Raw genomic sequence first — 25121 nt, 5'->3', positions numbered from 1 at the left:
ACAAAATTTCACCATCAAGATCAACAACTTAATCCAAATTTGACACGGTTAGAAGATTTCTAACCTATCAAATAACATTATCAATAATATAAAATATTCTCTATATCAACATTTTAATCTTAGTGCCTCAATTAAATTCTTTAGTTGCTAAAATTATGGATATATTAATTGATTTTATTTTAGGGGAATTGATTGATTTTATTCTACTCTATATTTTATTAATGGAAAATTATATTCTTTTATTAATTTTGATTTTGTAGTGCCCCTATAATTTTGTTAGCCAGTATTTAAAAAAAAATTCTAAGTTTTAAAAAAAAAAATCGGTGCCCCTAAAATTATGGGGCCCTGGGCTCCCGCCCCGCGAGCCCATGCTCAGGGCCACCCCTGCTCACGTACAATCTAGTACAATCTAAGGAGTTTTATCAACACTTTGAAAAGTGAGATAGAGTTCAGATGAGTTTTCTTGACTTAGAAGATGTTAGAGATTCTTTAATATACAAATGGAACCTTGTTTTATTGTTTAGGGGATATATGGTTGTCGTTCTGAAGACATCCTAAGATATGAAAACAACTTGATTAGTGGGTGGCTTGAGTATCCGGGGGGCTTATCTTGTCCATTTGTAGAAAACAACTAAGCTTTTAAAGTTACATAACCAATTAGGTTGTTCTTTTAAGTTAACTCTTGAGTTAGAAGTTGACAAGTTAGTGGATTTGAAAAGGACAATTCATTTGTAGAAGTCTACTAGGGTGTCCAAGCATGGTGTTTGATGTTGATTAGGTCCTTTAATATTTGTGAGAGAGGGATATGGTTTAGAAGAATAAGGTGAATGATTTTATCTCTTCCCAACTCCCTGGATTTCCTGGCAATCCAAGAAACTAAGCTTAATGAGTTATTTGTCTATCTTGTACAATTCTTGCAGGGGAATTACTTTTATGAGTGGAGTTTTATTTTAGTGATTAGCAATAGTGGTGGTCTTATAGGCGCATATATGGACAAGGGGAATTTGATGCCTGTTTTCTTTGTAGTTAGTGTATACTCTAAGCGTGCCTTGCTATTGAAGAAGGCTTTATGGGCTGGTATTTTGTTGCATAAATAAATGTATTCTTAGGGGTAAGGTGTGGAATATGTTGAGGGATATTTAATTTTGTTTTCTCTAGTACTAAAAAGATTGGGATGATGAATTGTTTTGCCAGGATGAAAGTGTAAACGACCTAAGCTTTAGTAATTTAATAACTTAGATGGATCTTACTGACCTCCCCTTTTTAGGAAGGAACTTCATCTGGTTTCAATCTATTCAAGGGTTGTGAGTAGGATTTATAGGACCCTAGTGTCAGAGGGTTGGTAGGAGCAGTGTGTAATGTTTTTCAATGGGTCATACCTAGAGATGTTTCTGAAATTTTGTTCTCTATCTTAAAAGATATTAAACATAATATATGTCAAACAATGTGTATGACAAAATTAATGTAGTAACAATTAAAATGCAGATAGAGTAAATTGGACACAAGGATTATGTAACCTAATTCAGTGCAATATCATACACGTTTGAAGGGTGTTAACTCAAGAAAGAAAATTATACTCTTAAATAATAAAAGTGCAAATTGGTTTTAGATGAACTCTTCTAGTTCAATAATTTTTTTTTAATACTACCCGAAAATTTCTATTTAGGATTTCCCCTAAATAAGAGACTCTTCTCACTTTCTCTCAACCATTATCCCTGGCATTTGAACAATTGCACGATAGTTTGAATGATGAAACTTTTACAACTCAAAAACAAACTTTATTCCTTTATATATGAATGATTCAAATGAATAGAATTTCACAAAGCAAAACACACGAAAATACAAAAATGAAACAACTAAAATATGTCTTGCAATATCTCTCAAGGTCTGAGTCTTTTGTATGGAGAGCTTCTCCTTAAATAGAAAAACATCTACCTGCATTGAGTGTTAGGTTTTTAGACTAACTTGTAGCTGAAGTAACAATAAATTAAATTAATCTGATTTGGTCTTGATGACTGATCTTTAGGCTTTGTTTGCGAGTTTGGAAAGGAGGAGAGGGAAAGGTTTTCGAAAACGATTTTTTGAAAAAATATAGGAAAATATTTAACATTATTTGAAAAAATGATTTTGTATAGAATGATAAAATAATGTTTATCATTACTATATTTTTAATTTTTAGAATACTATAACAACATAAAAGATATTTGGAAAATTTATGTAAGTCCTCCAAAACCCCCAAAAACTCTCATTCAATACAAATTTCAAGTTCTCCCAAATTAGGGGATTTTTGGTGTTATGAATAAAAGTTAACCCTCCAAAATCCTCACAACCAAAAAATTTCTATTCTTTTCACTCAATCCTTCTTGTTTCTCAAAGTCCTCTCCTCCCTTCCCCTCCAAACTCGCAAACAAAGTCGTGGAGAATTCTTCCTTATTCCTAAAAGCGCATAAACAATCACTAAATAAGGAAAGAAATCAGGTGCATGATTCTACTTCTACGCATGTGGCTTCTGAGACATAATGTTTCAAGATGTGTGAGACATCTTGCTCCATATTTTTGCCTTCTATTTTGAGCTCATATAGATCATATGTCTCAATATAATGTCATGGAATCTTGCATTACATGTTGTCTATAAAACTATGTCAATCACTTGCAATAACAATCTCCCCCCTTTGGCCAATTTTTAGACAAATACAACATGCAAGATGTGCAACCAAAAAATGAGAACAATTCATAACATCAAAGTGCACCGAAAAACTGACAAGATATACTCTCCCTCCTTCTCTATCTATCTATCTATCTATCTATCCATCTTTCACATTCCAGTTTATTTTTATTGATGTATCTAAGTTTAAATATTTTTTATATTATGTTTTAGGCTATAACTATATAAGTTTACAATATAAACTATATCTATCTAAATATATTTTGGATTATGTTTAGTAGAGTAGATGCTGCCAGCTTAGAACTTGTAGGGACATACATGTGGTTAACTAACAATAATTTTCTCTATATAGCTCGTATTTTAATGATTTTTAATCCATTATAAAGTATATAAGTTTGTCTTTAAGATAGACATCAGAATATTTGATTTTTGTTCAGTAAAGTATGGTAGATTTTTTATTACAATTTTGATAAATATTGATGTATTGAACCAATTAGATGTCTAATGTCAAAAATAAAAGTTATATTTACTATATAAATTCTATGATTTCTAAATAGTAGTCGTTTATTCAAATTAAACATCATTTGATACTTTGGTGAAATTGTTGAGGTTGAGGTTTGATTGTTGGAGAGCGGAAATTTATGACTATTTGGATAGGTTCATATGCATACGAGATATTTGATAATTTGTTCGTTGTAGGGTTATATTATAATATTATATTATTATATTTTGGTACCATAACAAAAGATTTGATCTTTAGGATAGATGACCATTAATAGTTCCTTAGGATATACATGTTTTTGTTTAATCAATTTCATATGACTTGGAGTAAATCAAAGCTTTTAGATCCGAAGGCACTGGGGAAAATTAATGTTGTCTTTGTTTAATTAATCTATTATACGTTTGAATAAATCAAAGCTTTTGACACTAAATTAGAGGGGAAGAAAATTTATTGTTGTATTTATTTAATTAATTCTTTATAATTGTTCATCATTATATTTAGTGATACTTTTAGTTGTTGAAGCTATAATTCCAAGTTTTGTTGCATATTAAGGTTCCTTTCAATTCTCGTTCAGGTAAAGTAACATTAGGACTCTCCAATATCGTAAATATCCAAACAAAGCCAAATATAAATATTAGGACTCTCCACTCCTTTTTTTTCATATTGAATGATAAGTCATGTTTTTATCACTTTTAGCCTTTTAAACCTATCGTTTTTATTTACTTTTCTTCATTTTGTTATTGTTTTACTATTATGTTTGAAGAGTTTGAAGAGAAATAAATGATCATAGTCATACACAAGTGAAAGAAGAGCTAAACCAAAGAGATACATGAATGTTTCGGCCTTCGGGAAGAATGGTGAAAATGAAGTGAATTGAACACAATACACGGGGTATTACGACCACTTCGTAATGACCATTACAAATGTAATGACCCCAAATTTTCTTGAATTTTTAAAATGAATTTTGACACAATACAAAGGGTATTGCAACGATTCCATAATGGGCATTATGACCGTAGTGACCTCGGGGCTTTCTAGAAGCTAAAAATGTAAATTTGAAACAAGGTTATTCCTGAAAAACACTTTTGGATAGTCTCCCCGATCAGGTGAGACCTCAACAATTATGTATATTTAGAGGCTATGGTGTGCCTGTACTTTTTGTATGATGTTGTTGTGTTGGTTGTCCTCTTCCCTCCATGGGAGGCTCCCTTTTATACTTAACTTTCATGACATGCATTCATTGTGTAGTGACCCTCCAGCTCCCATAATTAATAGCAGTTTATAATTCCCTTCGTCACAATCATGAGATGTAACGCCCCCTAACTGATTTTCATAACGTATGTGAAGTCATTGGACTACCGTAACTGTCATACCGACTTGGCATTTTGGCTATCCAACTAGGTGTGCCTCTCATTCCATCTGACTTTATACATCGACCTCGGGTTGGTGTATCCTTCCTCTTGTCTGGCTTCATGTCCTGGCTCCGACCCCTTCACTCATACCGACTATTTATCTGCGATCCTGGTTTGTTCAGCATATATCCCTCATCTAGTTTACAAATTGTCCTTAAGAATTTTAGGATGTACAAAGGCATAGGCTATTATGGTCAACCCATAATGAGCATTACAATCGTAATAGCTTTGTGACCCTAGGAGTTTTAAATGTTCTCTATTTCTTTTCCAGACTTTTATAATTTCCAACTTTTAAGAACTGTTGAGCCAAGGATAATTACGATTTAGTAGACATTATTAGGTTATAATGGCTATATGAACATGTTGTAAACATCTGTTTAATTTTCTTACACACGCTACAATCCACTGGTTTTATGATTTCATTTTATTTTTTAGATTTTCATTTTCTTGTAATTTGAAAAACAGAGCTTTGTTTTTTTTTTTTTCATTTTCAATAAGATGTTCTATTATCTTGCTTTATTTAATTTATCTTGTTATCATCTCTTTACTTTATGCAAATGTGTATGCTTATAATCATGTCTACATATATAAATATCATGAGTGAGTAGTTTTTTAATAGGATTAAGATTATGATGATTGTCTAAAATGAAATACCTCATGTAAGCCCTTAGTTAAACCTTATGAGAGTCTATAATATTGTTATGACTTTCTAGGTTTTTCACACATGTTTCTATGAAAGTAGAGACAAATTTAGATATTGATAATACACCGAAAGGTGAGGAACAATATCCTAGATAAATAGTGATACAGTTAAACCAAAAATGAAAATAATGGTGGTTCACGTGAGAAAGTTTTGTGTTTCTAAATAATAGCTTTTCTTAGAGGCTCTTGAAAAAATGGATCAACCTTGGTTCAAGATACAATCATATACTTTGAAAGGATATATAATTTACATTTATCTATTTAAATTTTGCAAAGTTTTCATAACATTATGGAAATATAGGTTTGCATGATTAGTCAGAGACAAATAATCGTAATCCTAAGTCTACCTCTTATCATAATTTTAATAAATCACGATATCTCAATCAACCAAAATATAGTTTTAGCTAATCACCTAACAATTAAAAATTAGTAATCAAATATAGTCCTTAGCAGAACGATATTTTACTATATTGATATAATTGTGTGCTTGCAACATTACATGTTCTTGGCGTCATTGTCAGGGGACTATAATCGATTTTGATTTTTTTTCGTTTTCATTAATTAGACTAAAGCATTTTTTGTTATTTATTATTTTTGTCAAATTTTTCTCTTTTTTTTTGTTGAAAGCGAAGAACCCACAGTGTTGGAGGTTTTATTTAACCAATTCTTGATATCGAACGATTTTTACATAAGAGATGTAGACAACACCAACAACAAGTGATTGTTAAATATCACATGTTGAATGATTATACATTTATAAACCATATGAAACCTCATTCCAATATTGTTAGTCCTATGGTTGATTCAAAAAAATTCAAGCTTAAATCGTCTCTATTGTCTATGGTACAACAAAACCAATTTTTTGTGAGTCTGTGACACTCTAAAAATGAGTTGTTCAACCAGTGAAGCAATTTTCCTAAGTCTTTTTATTTTCTCGTTAAGGAATAGAGCTAGGTCGTGGCTACATTCCATGCCCTCTGATTCCGTTACGACATGGGATTTATTGAAAATTACTTTTCGAGCTAGATATTTCCAGGCGAGTAAAACAACCAAACTGAGAAATCAAATAACTAATTTTACTGAAAAAAGGATGGGCAATCGCTCTACGAAACAAGGAGTTATTTTAGGAAATGTTGAGGTTATGCCCTCATTGTGGGATAGAGAAGTGGCTGATTATACATACGATTTACAACGGTCTTATGTAAATAACGAGAATGGCGCTAGACGTTGCTGCTGGCGGGGCACTAATGAATAAAAATATAAAAGATTCATATGTCTTTTAAAGGATATGGCGTAAAATCATTATCAATGGGGAAGCAACTGTAACTCCACTGATCGAGCACCACAAAAGGAGGACAAATATAAAGTAGATGCCTTAGAACATACCTTAATGCTAAAGTTAATGCATTATTCCAGAAATTTGATAAAATTAATGTAAACGTTGTAAGCCATGTTGCTTAACCGTGTGAAAGCTATAGAATCATTGGCCATACTAGTATTGATTTTCGTTTGATGCTAGTTGGAAAATCCAACCGAGAAAACATTAATTATATTAATAATGCTCAGAGAGGAAATCCTTACTCCAATACTTATAATCTTGGATGGAGAGACCAATCGAATTTTTCTATAAGAACAATTATCCTTAGTTTGGAGCAAATCTTCCCTAACAAGCAGTTATTCCACCTTGCTCTCAAAGACAAATGGTTGATAATTCTCCCGTAAAGTCCAACCTTGAAACCATGATGGAAATTTTATCATGACTCAAACTACACAAAATAACAAATTTAAAAATCAAAATGTACACACAAACGAATTTCTTAGGCAACTATCATCTAAGATAAACTCAATAGTCACCCACAATAAAATGTTAGATTCATTAACGCGAACCTTATATTGCTTAAGATCCCTGCCATCAAATATAATCGAAGAGTCCTTCACACTCTATGTCGCATGACTCGGGGTCCTCAATATTATAAAGCTTTCCACGCACCAAATCCAAGTATTTTACTCATTCTCATACTACTTATTCATTCATTGACATTAATGTTGAAGTGCTAAATACGGAAACGATGGCATAAAAAATAAATTTCATCAAAAACAAAAATAAGGATTAAAATCTTAACTCTAATAAGGCTTTGTTCGGTAAAAATTATAACACCCCAAATCTACCCCGCAATTAACACGAAAAATCAGAGTATAAAAGTCTAAAAAACGAACATCACATTTGAGGCGTCACAATGTCGACTTAAACCAAATCATAAACATGCTCATAATTCATAGATACATAACACATATGTCAGAGGGAAAACTCATAACTCATTAGTCATTCAATTCAAACAACTTAGAAACGTCGCATCGGAATTCATTAGCAACAAAAACCAAAATACCGCATCTATGCCAATCACGGAAATCAACAAATCCAACATGTCTCATAAGGATGTAACAACATAATTCATAAGAGATAACCATATCCAAACATAATACAAGAAACGACAAGACAGCGCCAATAAGACTCGACATCATCAAAGCAAACTAGACGTGTCTCGAGTGCTATGTATCAGAGCATCGACATGCCGAACGAGCTAATACGTACACGACTACTCCATGTCATTACCTGCACGTTACCAACAAGGGGTAACATTCAAACAGAATGGGTGAGATATCATTCATTATAAAGAAACGTATGATAATATTTAAAACATAGTAAAGATCATACATATATCACCACTTCCCATCATATAACATATTACCAACAATTCACAATTATGAATTCAATACATCACAATAATATCTCATCATCACGTCACAACAAACACAACTTCAAAACAACATCAAATGCAATTCAAATGTGACTCGGCTTATGCAAATGCATGTGGTACCATTCGGAGTAAAACTCCCAACTTAAACGATTGTCATTGGGCCAACTTAAACATTTTCCATATAGGCCAACTTAAACATTTGCCACTTGGGCCAACTTAGACAATGCAATGGATGCGACTCAATGATGCACACCCACAACCACACTTAAACAACTTAATTAACTTAAACGGCATAATCGACTTGAATGACTTAATCAACTTCAACGACATAAGTCAATATTGAAATCCAACATCAACGACATCGACAACATCAACGTTATCACTCACAATTCAATGCATTTCCAATATATATTCACGGCATTCAACACATTAATTGCTCAACTACCCAATACATCATCAACTTAGCAACATACAAGTTACGGAAGACTTAATAAAAGATTTCCAAAGTTTTACAAAGCATGTACAGTAGATAGACATCAATTAAAGCTTCACGGAGATTCAAACGACACTTAAAAACAAATTACGGATCAAAAGATGCATCATTTAGAAGTTTGGACAAGTTTTATGAAACAGGGTCCGCTTAGCGGCCCACAAGCGCGCTTATGCTCCTAAAATTCAATAACCGCGCTTCAAGCGGCGTGTGGCAGAAGATTTTTACGAAATGGGCTCCGCTTAGCGAACTGGCTCCGCTTAGCGAGCCTCTTTATTTTTCCAGATAGAACAACATCCGCTTAGCGGACCTACGTCCGCTTAGCGGGAGCGCGATTTTGCAGAAAAACAATAACAGCAACAGACCTGCATAATCACCCTTTCTCCAGCCAAAACTCATTCTAAACAGCAATTTAACATGTATAAACACGAAATCTACCATCATCTATCACCAAACATCAATCAAAACACATTTCTAATCACAAATTCATGCATTTTGTTCATAAACCCTAACATTTCTACACAAAGATAATCCATGGTTCAATCATACAATCCAACCCACCCTAAACATCATCATACATCTCTTTAGCATGAAAGAATCCCACCCTTACCTTAGGTTTTGGATTGAAGCCAACTCTATCTTCAACCTTGAGATTCTCCTCTTCTCTTCTCTCTTTTCTTCTTTCACAAAAATCTCCAAAAGAATGAGTTCTAATTATATTTTTCTCTAAAACCCTTGTTTTGTGAAACTCTCACTATCTTTCTAATTTTTAATGGGCTCTAATTAACACTCCTCACTTACTAATGTCCACTTAGGTCCAATAACTCGTCTAACTCACTAACTCATGTTATTTACTATAAAAACCCAATGAATAACACAAAGAGCACATAAGCAAATAATTAACACATAATAATTAAATAAATCACATAGCTCACAATTAAATAAAATACTTAAATGAAAAATGGGCGTTACAAAAATAGTGCTTGATTGATAAGCTAGCTGATAGTTTATAATTATGGCTGATGGCTGGTGATTGATAGTTTATAATTGACGGCTAATAACTTATAGCTGATAAGCTAATTGAAGTGTTTGATAAAATTAACAGTTCAACTAGTTGATAAATATAAAATGACATAAAAGACATTTCTTATTTGTATTTAATACATAAAAGGCATTTTATTTCATTCCATCATTTTTCATACCCTCTGATTTGGACGGAATGACAAAATCTCTCTATTTCGTCATGAAATACCCAAACCATGGAATGACATCTTCATTCCATTTCGCTCTGCTCTGTTCCACTCCATTCCGCTCCACTCCATTCCACTCTGTTTATTTTACTATAGGGGTGGACAATCAGTCGGTTTGGGTCGGTATCTGACCTAAATTTTAAATCCAACGTAAACCACGATTTCATTTTAATGACCCAATTTCGACCAAAAAATTTTGATTTTCGACGGATTCGGTTAAATCGATTAAGTGGGTAAGTCCGTGGATTTTATCAGTTTAATATTTATTGGAATAAACTCATTAAAATGACTATTTTTTAATAAAATTTCACATATTCATTTTTAATTATAAAAAAATAAAGAATTTTTAGAATAATTAAATAATTATTTTTATTATTGGTTATTATTATGTGATAACATTTTTAATATTTTTGACATTATTTTGGTCATTATCACACTTTAAACTACAAATTAAATAACATTCAAAATTAACACAATATCCTTAAACTATAAAAATAATAATAACCTGACAATATTGTTAATTTTATTTTTATAATATTTTAGTCTTATAGTAATAAAAATAAATAAAATAAATATTAATTGAGTTTGATCGGATTCAGTTTTTGACGAATTTAAAATAATCATCTGAGTCCAACTGAAACAACCCTATAATATCCAAATTAAACAACTAAATCAGTCCGACACCTAATCCGACACGATCTAATTGCACAAAATAACCAACGAATCGGTCAGATAAAATTTGTCCACCCCTATTTTACTCTATCCAAACATAGCCTTACACTATGTTTGGTTTGCATGAATGATGAAGGAGAGAAAGTGAATGGATGGAAAACACAAAATCAAAAAATCTTCCTCTATTTATTTCAACAGAACCATGACAATGAAAAGAAAGTTTCGTGAGACCCACACGTAAAATTGTTTCCGCTTAAAAGTGGACAGAAAATGTTATTTTACATAGGGGTGGCAAAACAAGCCGCCCGCCCCGACTTATGTCCGCCAAAAAATGAGCCGGGTGGGCATGCCCGCCAAGTAAAATGAGCATAAAAGTCATGCCCGCCCCGCACAGATGGCGGGTTGGCGGGCGGCGGGTTTACCCGCCTATTTTTATTTATATATTTTTTAATAGATTAATAGGCTTTTTTTACCTTTTAATTAAACTTTTCACTTATTTGTAAAACAATTTTTTATAAAAGCAACTTTTTGACAAATTTACTTAAAAAAATATTACATATATTTATAAATAAATGTATAAAATAAACCATCAAAAATTGCAATTACTAGAATTAACTAAAAAAAGAGTGAGTTTTGGAGGAGGGGCGGCCTTTGGCGGGCGGCGGCCTTTGACAGGGCAGGTATGGCTGGCTGCGGGTTTTGGCGGTGCGGGCTTTGGCGAGTGACGAGCCTAAAATCCCAATCTAACCCGTCATTTTTGACGGGTGTGCGGGCCGGCTCGACGGACCATGGTCCGTTTTGCCACCCTTAATTTTATTATTGTTCCAGTTTTATCCTTATGTTTATCCTTATCCTTGTGCATTATAATAACATATATGCATATTAATATTTATGTTCATGTATTTACGTTAATTGTTAATGACGCATTTATATATTTATTAAAAATATATTATTCAAAAATAAATAATTAATATATCATTTATTTTATCATAAAGATATTTATGTCATTTCGTAAATATACATCTTTCTTTCCTCTCATTTTCTAAACACAAACAACTAAAAAATCATCTTACTTTTTTCTAAATTCTCTTCATCTTCAATCCTTAAAATTTCTTTCTTTCCCCTCATTTTCTTATCTAATCCAAACATAACATTAGAGTCTGATAGGAAGTGGATATGACGTGATTGTAACGCGCGTGGATGAGTCAGTTAGTGGGAGATTTAAAAACGTGACAGAGGTAGGTGAGAAGATGAAGAAATAAACGGCTAAGATGTATTTAAAGATATTTGATTGTGACTAGGCGAAGAACTGTTTTGACGAGTAGGAATTAGTAGACAGAGTTCTGCAACTTTTGCAACAACAGTGAATTACAGCAATTATATTTCCTTTTATTTTCGGACGCTAACTAATAACCACGATTTTCAAGAAACAACCTACACATATGTCGGCCATATTTATCTTCACCATTTTTTTAAGGTTTTAGCTACAGTAATAATCAAACCTCCATTTTTTTTAGAAATTTCATAAATAAGTTTTCAAATTAAAAAAAAATTAATTAGTTTTTCTAATTAATATATTCCTTAATCAATTGTTAACCAAAGTTCCAATGAAAAGACTAAGTTAAAAAATACTATACTAAGTTAAAATTTTGAATACAATATTTTTTAGTTTAGTGACTTATTTAAAATTGGTAAATAACTTAGTTTTTCTTCTAGAGGTTTTCTGTTTCGTATTTTAAAATTTGTAAAGTTTAGTGTAAAAAGTTTTACACTCCATCACAACCATTCATAATTATTATTTTATATATAATTAAAATAAAAGTTAAACATAACTTAAAATCTAACGGTTACAATTCACTAACAGTGTAAAACTACTTTACACCGTCGGTGTATTTCCATTAAATTTTCCTACTCGTAGTCAGTTTTTTACCTGGTCTAATGGCAGGGCTGGTTCTCATTTGGTTGAAAGATGTCTTGACAGAGTTATTTGTAATCAATCTTGGATTACGACTTGTAACACTTCCCACGTTTTCACCCTTCCAAAATTTCGATCAAATCATTTTCCGATTTGCCTGGATGTCAGCTTCTCTGCAATCAAGTTTAAGTCCAGTTTCAGATTCCTTGGCATGTGGACGCTACATGACAGTTGCGAAGCCCTCATTGCGGATAGTTGGTCTTAACCCGTGTGTGGTTTCCCCGTGTTTGTTTTGTCGCAAAAGCTCAAACTTTTAAAGGACAAACTAAGGATTTGGAACAAGTCTTTGGAGATGTTCATGTTCTTGTTAAAAACTCAACTAATCACCTTAACAATATCCAAAACCAGATTCAGACCTTGGGCATGACTGGCAGCTTAAAGTCTCAAGAATACAAGGCCCAACAAGATTTGGAAAAAGCTTTGGCTAAAGAGGAATTCTTTTAGATGGAAAAGGCTAGGCTGAAATGGCATAAAATGGGCGATAGAAATACCTCCTTCTTTCACAGAGTCTCCAAAATCAAGTGCAATAAAAACAAAATCTTGAGTTTATGTGATGGTGATTGTGTCTTACTAGATCCTGAGGACATGGCTGCTCACGCAGTTAATTATTTCACTAATATTTTTGGTTTTGTAGGTACGGTGCATGATTCGAATCTGTTGGAGGCCATTCCCGAGTTGGTCACGAATTCAATGAATTTCACGCTCGCTTCTGTCCCATCCATGGAGGAGATTACTAATGCGATTTTCAGTCTTCGTAAGGATAGTGCCCCTGGCCCGGATGGAATCGGTGGAGTATTCTTTCAAACTTATTGGACAATCATTAAGCAGGACGTTTTTAATGCGGTATGGCAATTCTTTAAGGAGGATTGGATGCCAAACAACTACAATGCCAACTTGATAATTCTTATTCCTAAATCTAAAGATGTTGATTCTATGGACAATTTTAGACCCATAGCTCTTGCCAACTTCAAGTTCAAGGTTATCTCTAAGATTCGCGTGGACAGACTCTCGATCATTATGCCTTTTCTGGTGTCCAAGGAGCACAAAGGATTCATAAAAGGAAGGAATATAAAAGATTGTTTCCGGCTTGCTTCCGAGATAGCAAATCTCCTTGACAGTAAAACCAAAGGTGGGAACATTGCTATTAAAGTGGACATTTCCAAGGCTTTTGACACCATTCATTGGGATTTCCTCTTGACTGTTTTGAAAAGATATGGTTTTAGCTTGACTTTCTGTCACTGGATTTCGACAATTCTAAACTCTGCTCATATGTCCATCTTCTTCAATGGATCAACTCATGGTTATTTTCCCTATAAGTGTGGTGTTCGTCAAGGCGACCCCCTTTCTCCTCTTCTTTTCTGTCTTACGGAAGACGTCTTGAGTCGCCATATTAATGCCTTGGTCTCTTCTGGTGCCCACATTCCCATGAAAGTTAACAGAAACTTTAATATGCCAACACACGGTCTATATGCAGATGACATTCTTATTTTTTGTAGAGGTAAAACTTCCAATATTGCTGCCCTCATCAATCTGTTCCACAACTATTCTCTAGCCTCTGGTCAAGTCATCAACAACTCTAAATCCTTGATATACTGTGGCTCAATGTTGGAGCGTAGAGCTAATAGTTTCTCTCAGCTCACAGGTTTCAGACGAGGTTCTTTGCCTTTCGATTATCTCGGGGTTCCCATTTTTAAAGGTAGGGTCAGACGCGCTCATTTTCAAGCTTTAGCTGATAAAATGATCTCTAAAATGGCTGCTTGGAAAGGTTCGACTCTTTCTTACGCCGGCAGAGTTACCTTGGTCAGTGCGGTGGTTCATGGCATGATATACCATTCAATCTCCTCTTACTCTTGGCCTGTCTCTTTAATTAGAGAGGTGGAGACTACTTCGCGAAACTTCATCTGGAGCGGTTATACTAATTCCAGGAAACTAGTTACAGTAGCTTAGAGTAAAGTTTGTCAACCAAAGAAGTTCGGAGGTCTTGGTTTACGCTCTCTCGTTGTCCTTAATAATGCCTCTAATCTTTATTTATGCTAGGATTTTCTTAACAGTATGGAGGACTGGGCCTGTATTCTTCGAGCTAGGGTCTTACAGAAGTTTGGCTTCATTCGTCATCATATTTTTTCGTCCTTATGGAGTAGTTTAAAACCTGAGCTTTCCTGTTTAATCTCTAATATTTCTTGGCTGCTTAGCAAAGGTGACAGAGTCCGGTTCTGGAAAGATGCTTGGTGCGGGACGCCTCTTTTGAACATAATCCATTTGTAGCTTCTCTCTTCAAACGGTGTTGATACAGATATGTTGGCTAGTGATATTATTAGTAACGGTGCTTGGAACATACAAATCCTGACTGTTCACTTTAATGCCTTCTCTTATTCCGGTAATTTCGACCTTTGCTCCTAGCAACTTCCCGGATATAATGGTTTGGCCTTCTGCTGCGGACGGTAAGTTAACTATGAAAGAGGCTTACAAATTTAAAGCTTCTCCCGCTTTGAAGTTTAGTTGGGCTGGCAGAATTTGGAACGCAGACATTTCTCCTTCAAAGGCTCTCTTAGCTTGGCGAATCATGCACGACAAGATTCCTTCGGATGACGCCTTGCAACTTTGAGGTTGTACCACATGTTCTATGTGTAGCCTCTGTTAGAAGACTTGTGAAACCTCCTTCCAACTTTTCTTTGGTTGCCCCTATGCTCTAAAGCTTTGGAATTGGTTATGTAATCTTCTCCAGTCGAATATTAGTAGCTTCTCGAAGGATAACATTTGGGATCTTTGCGGGTGCAGCAACTCTCCTCAATGCTCTCTCATCATCTCAGCGACGATTGTTGGTATTTTTTCTCATATTTGGCAGACGCGCAACAATGCTAGATTTCTCAACAAACCTCCGCCGGGTCAGCCCAGCTTTTCCAGCATCTTGGCTCAGGTTCGTATGATTGGTAACAATTCTTCTAAGTGTGCTTTTTTCCTTCATGGATGATTTCCGTATTCTTAAATATTTCCGGATTAAGTTGAATTATCCTCGGGCTCCCAAGATTGTGAAAGTCCTTTGGCAGCCCCCTCTTTTGGATTGGGTTAAATCAGGGCCGGTCCTTTGAATTTGGGTGCCTTGGACGAATCAAAAGAGTGGTGCCCCTATAATTTTTTTAAACAATAAATACATAAGGATAAAAAAAATTGAATAAAAAACACATTTTCAGTTCACATTATGCAAAAATAATACAAATATGGATCTTTGAATCAATGTTTATACTACATCAAAATATAAACCACTATAAAGAAAGTTATTCTTCTTCTTCTTTTTCTTTTTTTTTCTTCTTCTTCTTGATCTGGTCTTTTTTTTCTATAAAAAAATTGACCAAACCTTTAAAATTATTTAAATATCATCCTTTTAGCATTTTTTGTTGCAAAATCATTAATTATTTGGTCATAATCAAGGTTCTTCAAAAAAATTATTTTCAATTGAAATCAACGTAAGACTATCTAATCTGTCTTGTGACATAATAGATCTCAAATAAGATTTTAATAATTTTAATTTAGAAAAATTTCTTTCAGCAGATGCAACAATGATAGGAATAGTCAATATTATTCTCTAAGTTATGCATGCATTAGGAAAACAATTAAAAGTCTTTAAAGAACTCAATACCATATAACTTGATTTTGTTTCAATGGATAAAACATCTCTAATAACTTTCAATTCTTCAAACAAAATTTCACCATCAAGATCAACAACTTAATCCAAATTTGACACGGTTAGAAGATTTCTAACCTATCAAATAACATTATCAATAATATAAAATATTCTCTATATCAACATTTTAATCTTAGTGCCTCAATTAAATTCTTTAGTTGCTAAAATTATGGATATATTAATTGATTTTATTTTAGGGGAATTGATTGATTTTATTCTACTCTATATTTTATTAATGGAAAATTATATTCTTTTATTAATTTTGATTTTGTAGTGCCCCTATAATTTTGTTAGCCAGTATTTAAAAAAAAAATTCTAACAAGTTTAAAAAAAAAAATTTGGTGCCCCTAAAATTATGGGGCCCTGGGCTCCCGCCCCGCGAGCCCATGCTCAGGGCCACCCCTGAGTTAAATGTAATTGTGACGGTTCTTACGTTAACAATGCTAGTGGTTGTGGCAGTATTTTCAGGAACTCTCTCGGCAACTTTCTTTTAGCTTTTGCCGAGCCTTCTTCAGATCCTAATTCTTTACATGCGGAATTCTCTGCCATTTTTAGAGCCATTGAGCTTGCTAGAGATAAAGCATGGTTGAAGCTTTGGATTGAGAGTGATTCTTCTATTGTGGTCCAAGCTTTTTCAAGGAAATATTTTGGTTCCTTGGTAGCTTAGGAATATGTGGTTATAGTGTAAAAGTATTATAAGGAACATGTCTTTTGGGATTACTGATATCTTTCGAGAAGGTAACTCTTGTGCTGACTTTTTTGCTAGTCTCGGTCGCACGGTTTCCTCTCTTACTCTTTTTGATACCATCCCTCTAGATATTAGATGTGATTTTGTAAAAAATAGGTTTAGGATGAGTTTTTACAGATTTATTCGCCATTGAGAGGGTTTTAGCCTAGTCCCCATCTCCTTTTTGTGTATCTCCTTTTTATTTTAATATATCAGCTTTATTCAAATATATATATAAAATATATATATATATATATATATATATATATATATATATATATATATATATATATATATATATATATATATATATATATATATATATATATATAATTAAAAAAATTAACTTTAATTTTGAATCATGAAAAATTTTCAAAAATTAAATTCAATTGCAAAAATTAAAATAAATGTTTATCATAAATATATATTAATTCAAACCATCTATACTATTATCATTACAAAATAGATAAATATATAGTATATTTATAGGTGAAATCTATTTTTAATCCTCTTAAATATATTAAATTTTATTTTTGGTCTTTTAAAATAATTTTTTCAAACTTTGAGTCTCTAAATGTTTTATTTACATTAATAATCTTTTTAGTTAACTTATTGTTAGAGGAGGATGACGTGATAGGTCACATGATTGATTTTTTTTTTTATAAATATTAAATACATACATAGATAATGATATTGTGACAAAATACTAATATGATACGTTACACGGCAATTTAAATCAATTGTCCTTAATATTAATTAATATCATATATAGAAGATATATTAATTGTTAAATTCGTTGCATAAGATAATGAAAATGAAAATTTATAAATAAAATTCAAAATTTATCACTAAATTCACTGCGAAAGATCTTCCAAAAACTCAAAATATATTATCAAATTCATAACATAAAATAAAAATAGTCAGCTGATTTAACACTACACCTATTACTAAATGAAAAGAATATAATTATATATTCATTTGTATTATAAAATAAGTGTATTAATGACTTCCCCAAAAAAAAAAAAAATAAGTGTATTAATGTATTTAAATAATATTTTTAAGAGAAAATGCGTGATGCACTGACAGTGTAAAATATTTTTACACTGTCACCCAATCACCACCCATCACTACAAGAAAATTGACTTTCAGTGACACTCAAAAAGTGTCACTAAAAGTCAATAATCTGTAGGTAAATGTCTATTAGACTTTGAGTGACACCCACACTTGGCGTCAACTTTAAGGGGGTGTAGTGTGACACTACATTAAATGTCACAATAACTTTTAGTTACGGTTAAGTTTTTTCCTACAGTGTCACTATATACTATGCTAGTATTACAAATAATAGAAACTCTAGCTACGAATTGTTTTCTTTTTGCTGTCACTAGAACTTCAAATTATATAATTTTTATTATATAAAAATATAATAAATTTATAAATTCAATTTTTAATATAATTGAAAAATATTATTATTTAAATAAAAGTTACTCATTTAAAATATTTTCCATTACATTTTGAACCATGACAAAGCTAAATAACTAAAATTAAACTATTATACCATTTTCTATTAAATAAATTCAAATGATTCAATATAGAAAGATTGGTTTCATATTATATTGATAAAAACTAATTACAAAATAAATCATATCCTTAACATCTTAATATATATCCAACTCCATATTATTATTTTCTATATTTGAATTTTCACATAAAATAAAATAAAAATCCTTTTTTTATATATTTGTATGTTGATGTATCCATAACTTTGAAAGTCCTGCTATCTTCACTTCCAAGTATCTGCATCTAAATTTTTCCTGAAATAATAAATAAATAATGATCAATATGCAAACAAAACTTTACATATGACAGTAATTTACACAAGAAACAAAAAGGAGTAAAGAGTATGTAACTTTACTTGAAGAAGAATTGCATATAGAAGGCAGCATTTCCTTGAACTCATCAATCTGAACCATGAGAGAATAATTCGCAGTCCCACCAACAACAAACCCTTTCTCTTCAAAGAAACTCCTATCCAAAGCAGTCACTCCAGCCACCGCAAAATTCACACCATCCTCAACACTCCCACTTTCCTCCACACCACCATTCTTAAAACCCAAGTAAGGTTTCACATATGGAAGTCCCAAATCCTCAGCTTCACAAACACAAACACAAACACAAAACCAAAAAAAAAATGATTTTTTACTCTTTATCAAAGTGAAAAAGAAAAAGGGTATGATGAAAATTGAATGAAGATATTAATATTGTGAAAATCAATTTCTCCATTAAAGAACAAGAAATGTTAACAAGAAATGTAGAGTGAAGGAGAAAGAAGATTTCAGAGTAAAGAAAGTGATAGCTTGTTATTGTGTTACACGTGTGATAACCATGTCCATATATAGTATATGGCTATCTCTTAACTACCAATCAAAGACTCTTATTTTTACAACTCTATTAAAACTATAAGCTATATTACATTCTCAATATCCCCTCTCAAGCTAAGCATGATAAATGTTGATCATGCCAAGCTTGGAAATGAATTTATTGAAGGTTGAAGTGGATAGAGCTTTGGTTAGGAAATCAGCTAGTTGTTCATGAGTCGAAATTGGTAAGAGCCGTAGTAATCCTTGCTGCAATTTTTCACGAACTAAATGGCAGTCAATTTCAAGGTGTTTTGTTCGCTCGTGGAAAACCGGATTGAGAGCAATGTGCATTGCGCTTTGGCTATCACAGTACAAAACAGGGAGTTTGGTACATGTAATGTGCAATTCCTTCATGAGAGCTATCAGCCAAAGTAGTTCACATGTAGCAAACGATAAAGCCCGATACTCTGCCTCTGAAGACGACCTGGAAATGGTATTCTGCTTTTTCGCACGCCACGATATAATAGAAGTTCCAAGGAAAAAACAATAGCCTGAAATGGATTTTCTTGAATCAATACATCCTGCCCAATCAGAATCAGAGAAACCAAGCAGTTGCAAGTCAGCATCTCTTCGAAACAATATTCCTCTACCAGGACTGTTTTTCAAATATCGTATGACTCTGCAAGCAGCATGGTAATGTGCCATTGTTGGATTGTGAAGAAATTGACTGAGTTGTTGGGTGGCATACGTAATGTCAGGACGTGTTGTGTTAAGATACAACAGTCGACCTATCAAGCGCCTATAAGCTCCAATATCATCAAAGGTTTTGCCATTATCTGCGTGCAGTTTGACAGATGGGTCGAGAGGTGTGGGAGCTGGTTTAGAACCAAGCATACCAGATTCCTGTAAGAGGTCAAGGCAATATTTGCGTTGGGACAAAGAGATACCTGTCTTTGAGTGAGCAACTTCGAGGCCAAGAAAGTACTTCAATGTTCCCAAGTTTTTGATACTGAATGTTTTGTCAAGGATGTGCTTGATCCGATCAAATTCAAACATAGAATTGCCGGCTAAGATTATGTCATCGACATAAACTAAAATGGCTGTGAAATGTATGTTAGTTTTCAAAGTAAACAAGGAATAATCTGAAGTAGATTGAGTGTAACCTTGATGTAACAAAAGAGCAGTCAGCTTTTCATACCACTTGCGGCTTGCTTGCTTCAAACCATATAAGCTCTTTTGAAGTTTACATACTTGGTTGGGTTTGTGGCATGTAACACCTTCAGGTATTGTCATGTACACGTCTTCTTTCAATTCCCCGTGTAAAAATGCGTTGTTGACATCAAGTTGGTGTAGAAACCAATTATTGATGGCTGCAGTCGCAAGGAGAGTTCTAACAGTTGTGAGCTTCGCTACTGGTGAGAAAGTGTCAAAAAAATCCAGTCCCTCGATTTGATTGTAACCTTTAGCCACAAGTCGCGCTTTATACCTCTCTATCGTGCCATCTGCTCTATGTTTTACCTTAAACACCCATTTGTTTCCAATTGGCTTGACATGTGGTGGCAAATCAACTATGTTCCAAGTCTTATTCTTCTCTAATGCATCTAATTCAGACTTCATCGCTTGAATCCAATGTTCAGATAAGCATGCTTCTTTGTAATTCTTTGGTTCATGGATGAGAGAAACATTTGATGCAAAGACACGATGGGATGCAGATAAAAAATGTAATGAATCATAATTTGAAATTGGATAAATAACTTTGGATGTACCTGAGGATGACTTGGCTGCTGAAGTATCAGATACATTGCACACATAATCTGAGAGATAATGAGGTGGCTGTTTGGTTCTAACAGGCCTAGGCTGAGTATTACAATTCTCAGTGTTGTGTGTGTCAAGTATATGCTGGGTGTCATGATTCTCATCAGGGTTTTCTACATTTTCAGGATCAGAATTATAATGGTGTAATGTGTTATTATCTATGGTGGTTATCATGCTCATCATCAGTTGGCTCAATGTTCTGTGATGGAACATGTATGGCAGGGTCATGTTGAAAGGTAGAATCTTTGTGAAGGTGATAATCCCAGTTAATGGAATTAGAGTTAGAATAAGGAAATATATGTTCATGGTGTATGACATTTCTAGAGACAATAATGGAATGACTGTGAATATCATAGAGTACCACACCCTTCATACCATTCTTGTATCCTAAAAAAACGCATTTTCGAGCTCTTGACTCAAGTTTAGTTCGATGTGCATTTAGTGTGGATGCAAAAGCTAGGGAACCAAACACTTTAAGACTATGCATATCAGGATGTTCATTATGCAATATGAAATGAGGAGAAAGATTATTTAAGACTTGAGTGGGGAGTTTATTAATGATGAATGTTGCATGTAAAATAGCATATGACCAGAATTGTTTGGGGAGTTTTGACTGAAAAAGGAGGGCTCTTCCAACATTTAACAAATGTTGGTGTTTCCTCTCTACTCTACCATTTTGCTGTGGTGATTCAACACAGCTGGTTTGATGGATGATTCCCTTAGATGAATAAAATTCAGGGATATGAAACTCAACACCATTATCAGTTCAAATGGTTTTGACAGAAATTTTATGTTGGTTTTCTATGAGGTTGACAAAGTTTATGACATGCTGTCTAGCTTCAGATTTACTTTTCATTAAAGTGATCCATGTAAATCTGCTACAATCATCAACAGCAGTCAAAAAATAAGAGTGACCATGCAAGGATTGGACAGCTATAGGTCCCCAAATATCAAAATGAATCAAATCATAAGGATGATCAGCACGACTATTGCTAGTATTATAAGAGAGTTTTCTTTGTCTAGCATAGCTACAAACATCACAAACATCTTTATGGTTAACAGTGATAAAAGGAAATTGAGAGTGTAAGTACAAAAGTCTATTATTGGATAAGTGTCCTAATCTAAAGTGCCATAAAGCTTTTTCTGGCAAGGTTACTGTGGCTGCTATAGCAGATGTGAAAGCAGGTGATTGTGTAAGAGGTGAAGCATTATCTCTTAGAGTTAAGTAGTACAATCCATCCTTTTGATCAGCAGAACCAGTCATCTTCAGAGTGACTTTGTCCTGTATAACACATTGTGAATTGATAAAGGTGACATTACAATTAGAAGATTCACATAATTTGGAAACAGATAAAAGGTTTAATGCAAATTCAGGAATCAAAAGAACATTATGCACAATGAACTCAGGAGAAAAATGGATTGTACCGGAATAGCTAGCAGTAAGACATTGTCCATTTGGAAGTCTAACACTAACTGGAATAATTTGCTTATAGGAGTGAAACCATTTTATGGAACTACAAATATGATCAGAAGCTCCTGAATCAATGATCCAAGAACTATGGCTACTACTATGCATGCAATGAGATGTGTTACCTGTTGATAGATGACCAACTGCAACTTGATTAGAAGAAGCATGCCCTGAAGATTGACCAATGCCAGACTTCTGAATTAGCTCCATTAGAGTATTGAACTGGCCTTGAGTCATAGGAGAATTGTCACTTTTAGTGTCAGCACCAATAGAAAGAGATCCATCATCATTGCCATCTGATGCAACATTGTTAGCTGAATTCTGAAATTGCTTCTGCATATGTGGGGGAACACCATGTTTCTTAAAGCAATTTTCAACCGTATGGTTAGTTTTCCCACAAAAGGTACAAACACGAGCTCCATGCTTGAATGAATTGTTTCTTGTAGCAAACTTCTTGGAATCAACAGCATTAACCAGAGTATGGGACTCATCATTGGGAATGGTAAGCTGAAGTTGTCTTTCATGTTGAATGACCATGGAAAATATCTTATTCATGTGAGGCAAGGGATCCATTAACAGGATTTGGGATTTAACAACAGAAAATTGATCATTCAAACCAGTTAAGAATCTGATAACTTGCATCAATTGATGATTGGATCTCGCACTACGCATAGCTTCACAAGAACATTTGATGCGACATGTACAAGTTGGTAAAGGCAAATACAAATCTAACTCCTCCCAAAGAATCTTAAGTTCAGAAAAGAAATCAGTTACCGATTTGGTTTCTTGCTTGAGATTGTATATTTCTTGTTGTAATTCAGATATGCGGATGAGATCACCCTGAGAGAATCTTTCCTTCAAATCGTTCCATACATCAAGCGCATTCTCCATGAAGACGATGGACTGAGAAATGGAATCTGAGACTGAATTCATGATCCAAGAATGGACTAACATGTTGCAGCGATTCCAAGCACGCAAAGAAGGATCGAATGAATCAACCGGAGCAGGAAGAGATCCATCAATGAACTCAATCTTCATCTTTCCACCGAGCGCTCGCTTCATGCTTCGAGCCCATGAATGATAGTTAGAACCATTAAGCTTGGGAAGAACTGTAACTGACCCAGGACCATCGCTGGGATGAACAAAGTATGGGGAAGTTTGATCCAAAGCTGGATCAAGAGATGTTCGGGGAGGAGCCATGGAATCAGAGAAGATGAATGAACAAGCTAAAATTCAATTGAAAAAGCAGCGGAAGAAGGATCTTAATGGCGAATGATACCATATTGTGAAAATCAATTTCTCCATTAAAGAACAAGAAATGTTAACAAGAAATGTAGAGTGAAGGAGAAAGAAGATTTCAGAGTAAAGAAAGTGATAGCTTGTTATTGTGTTACACGTGTGATAACCATGTCCATATATAGTATATGGCTATCTCTTAACTACCAATCAAAGACTCTTATTTTTACAACTCTATTAAAACTATAAGCTATATTACATTCTCAATAATTAATACCTATGAAATCAATGATGAGTCTGCCATTAGAGCACCTTCCATTAGGGTGATGAAAATGGGTTTCACCGTAAGGAGGGAGCAGACAATTGGGACTTTGTGGTTGAGAAATGAAATTCAAGTTTCTTGCATATCAAATGACAGTAATTTACACAAGAAACAAAAAGGAGTAAAGAGTATGTAACTTTACTTGAAGAAGAATTGCATATCAAATGACAGTAATTTACACAAGTACCAGCATTATTGTATATATGCATTATCATGCAAATCATTATAACTCCCCATCCACATGCATGCATTATTATGAAATAAGGCAACAATATGATATAATCTTGATAGCACCAACATAGCATAAAGCCAAAAGTCATTCTATCATCCTTACAAAACCACTCATGTCACAACATGCATATATAGTTAAATCCATACATTTCCGAGAATAAGAACGAGATGAAAATCAATCAAAGACAGAGAATGCATACCTTAGTTTCTCATGCATGTATCCAATTAAACCATTTTTTTATTAAAAAAAACTTAATGACATGGCACATTTATGATTTTCTATTGGATGACAGTGTAAAATTATTTTACACTGTCAGTGCACTACCTTTTCACTCTATTTTTAATTACCAATCTTTTATTCAATTAACACACAATAACAATAATAGTAACAATAATAATAATAATAATAATAATAATAATAATAATAATAACAATAAAATAATAATAATAATAATAATATTAATAATAATAATAAAATAATAATAATTTGTACAAGTCTATCATTTATTTATGGGATAAATAACTGTTATCCCCTGCCAGATTCTGTTTTCAGAACACCCTATCCCTTGTTTGGCTGACTGGACAGCTGACTAGGCGTGCAGAATCTCTTGTTTAGCGCGGAATCTCTTGTTTGGCTGGATTTGTTTATAGAATATTAATTCTAAAAAATGTTTTCCATAGGGATTAAACCCAGGACCATTAATATATCCAATCAATACCAAACCACCAAACCAACTCATGTAAACAAATTTATAAACATTATTTAAAATTGAACTATATATATGAAAAAAAAGTCAACATATAAAACAAACAAAAAAAGTTATAAAAATATATTAACATATAAAAATTGAATTTA

General features: G+C 33.3%; 1 protein-coding gene across 1 annotated transcript; it reads right to left on the bottom strand.

Moving 5' to 3' along the window:
• Nucleotides 1-18636: 18636 nt before the first annotated feature.
• Nucleotides 18637-24482, bottom strand: LOC131595611 (GDSL esterase/lipase At1g28580-like). The gene is made up of 4 exons (XM_058868044.1): nt 24466-24482; nt 23990-24111; nt 18749-18985; nt 18637-18647 (listed from the first exon to the last, which is right to left on the bottom strand). Exons 1-4 carry the CDS (start codon nt 24480-24482, stop codon nt 18637-18639), a joined length of 387 nt encoding a protein of 128 aa, XP_058724027.1.
• Between the last annotated feature and the right edge of the window lie 639 nt (nt 24483-25121).

This window comes from Vicia villosa, linkage group LG1 (genome assembly GCF_029867415.1).
Source record: "Vicia villosa cultivar HV-30 ecotype Madison, WI linkage group LG1, Vvil1.0, whole genome shotgun sequence".
NCBI lineage: Eukaryota > Viridiplantae > Streptophyta > Magnoliopsida > Fabales > Fabaceae > Vicia > Vicia villosa.
Note: the sequence above shows the minus strand (reverse complement) of the source record. Positions and strands in the feature narration are given on the sequence as shown.

Bases quoted from the DNA above. Each gene is read 5' to 3' on its own strand.
- LOC131595611 (XM_058868044.1), bottom strand. The intron at 18,986-23,989 runs GTATTAATTATT...GTGTTTGTGAAG, and splicing joins ACTCATCATTGATTTCATAG to CTGAGGATTTGGGACTTCCA.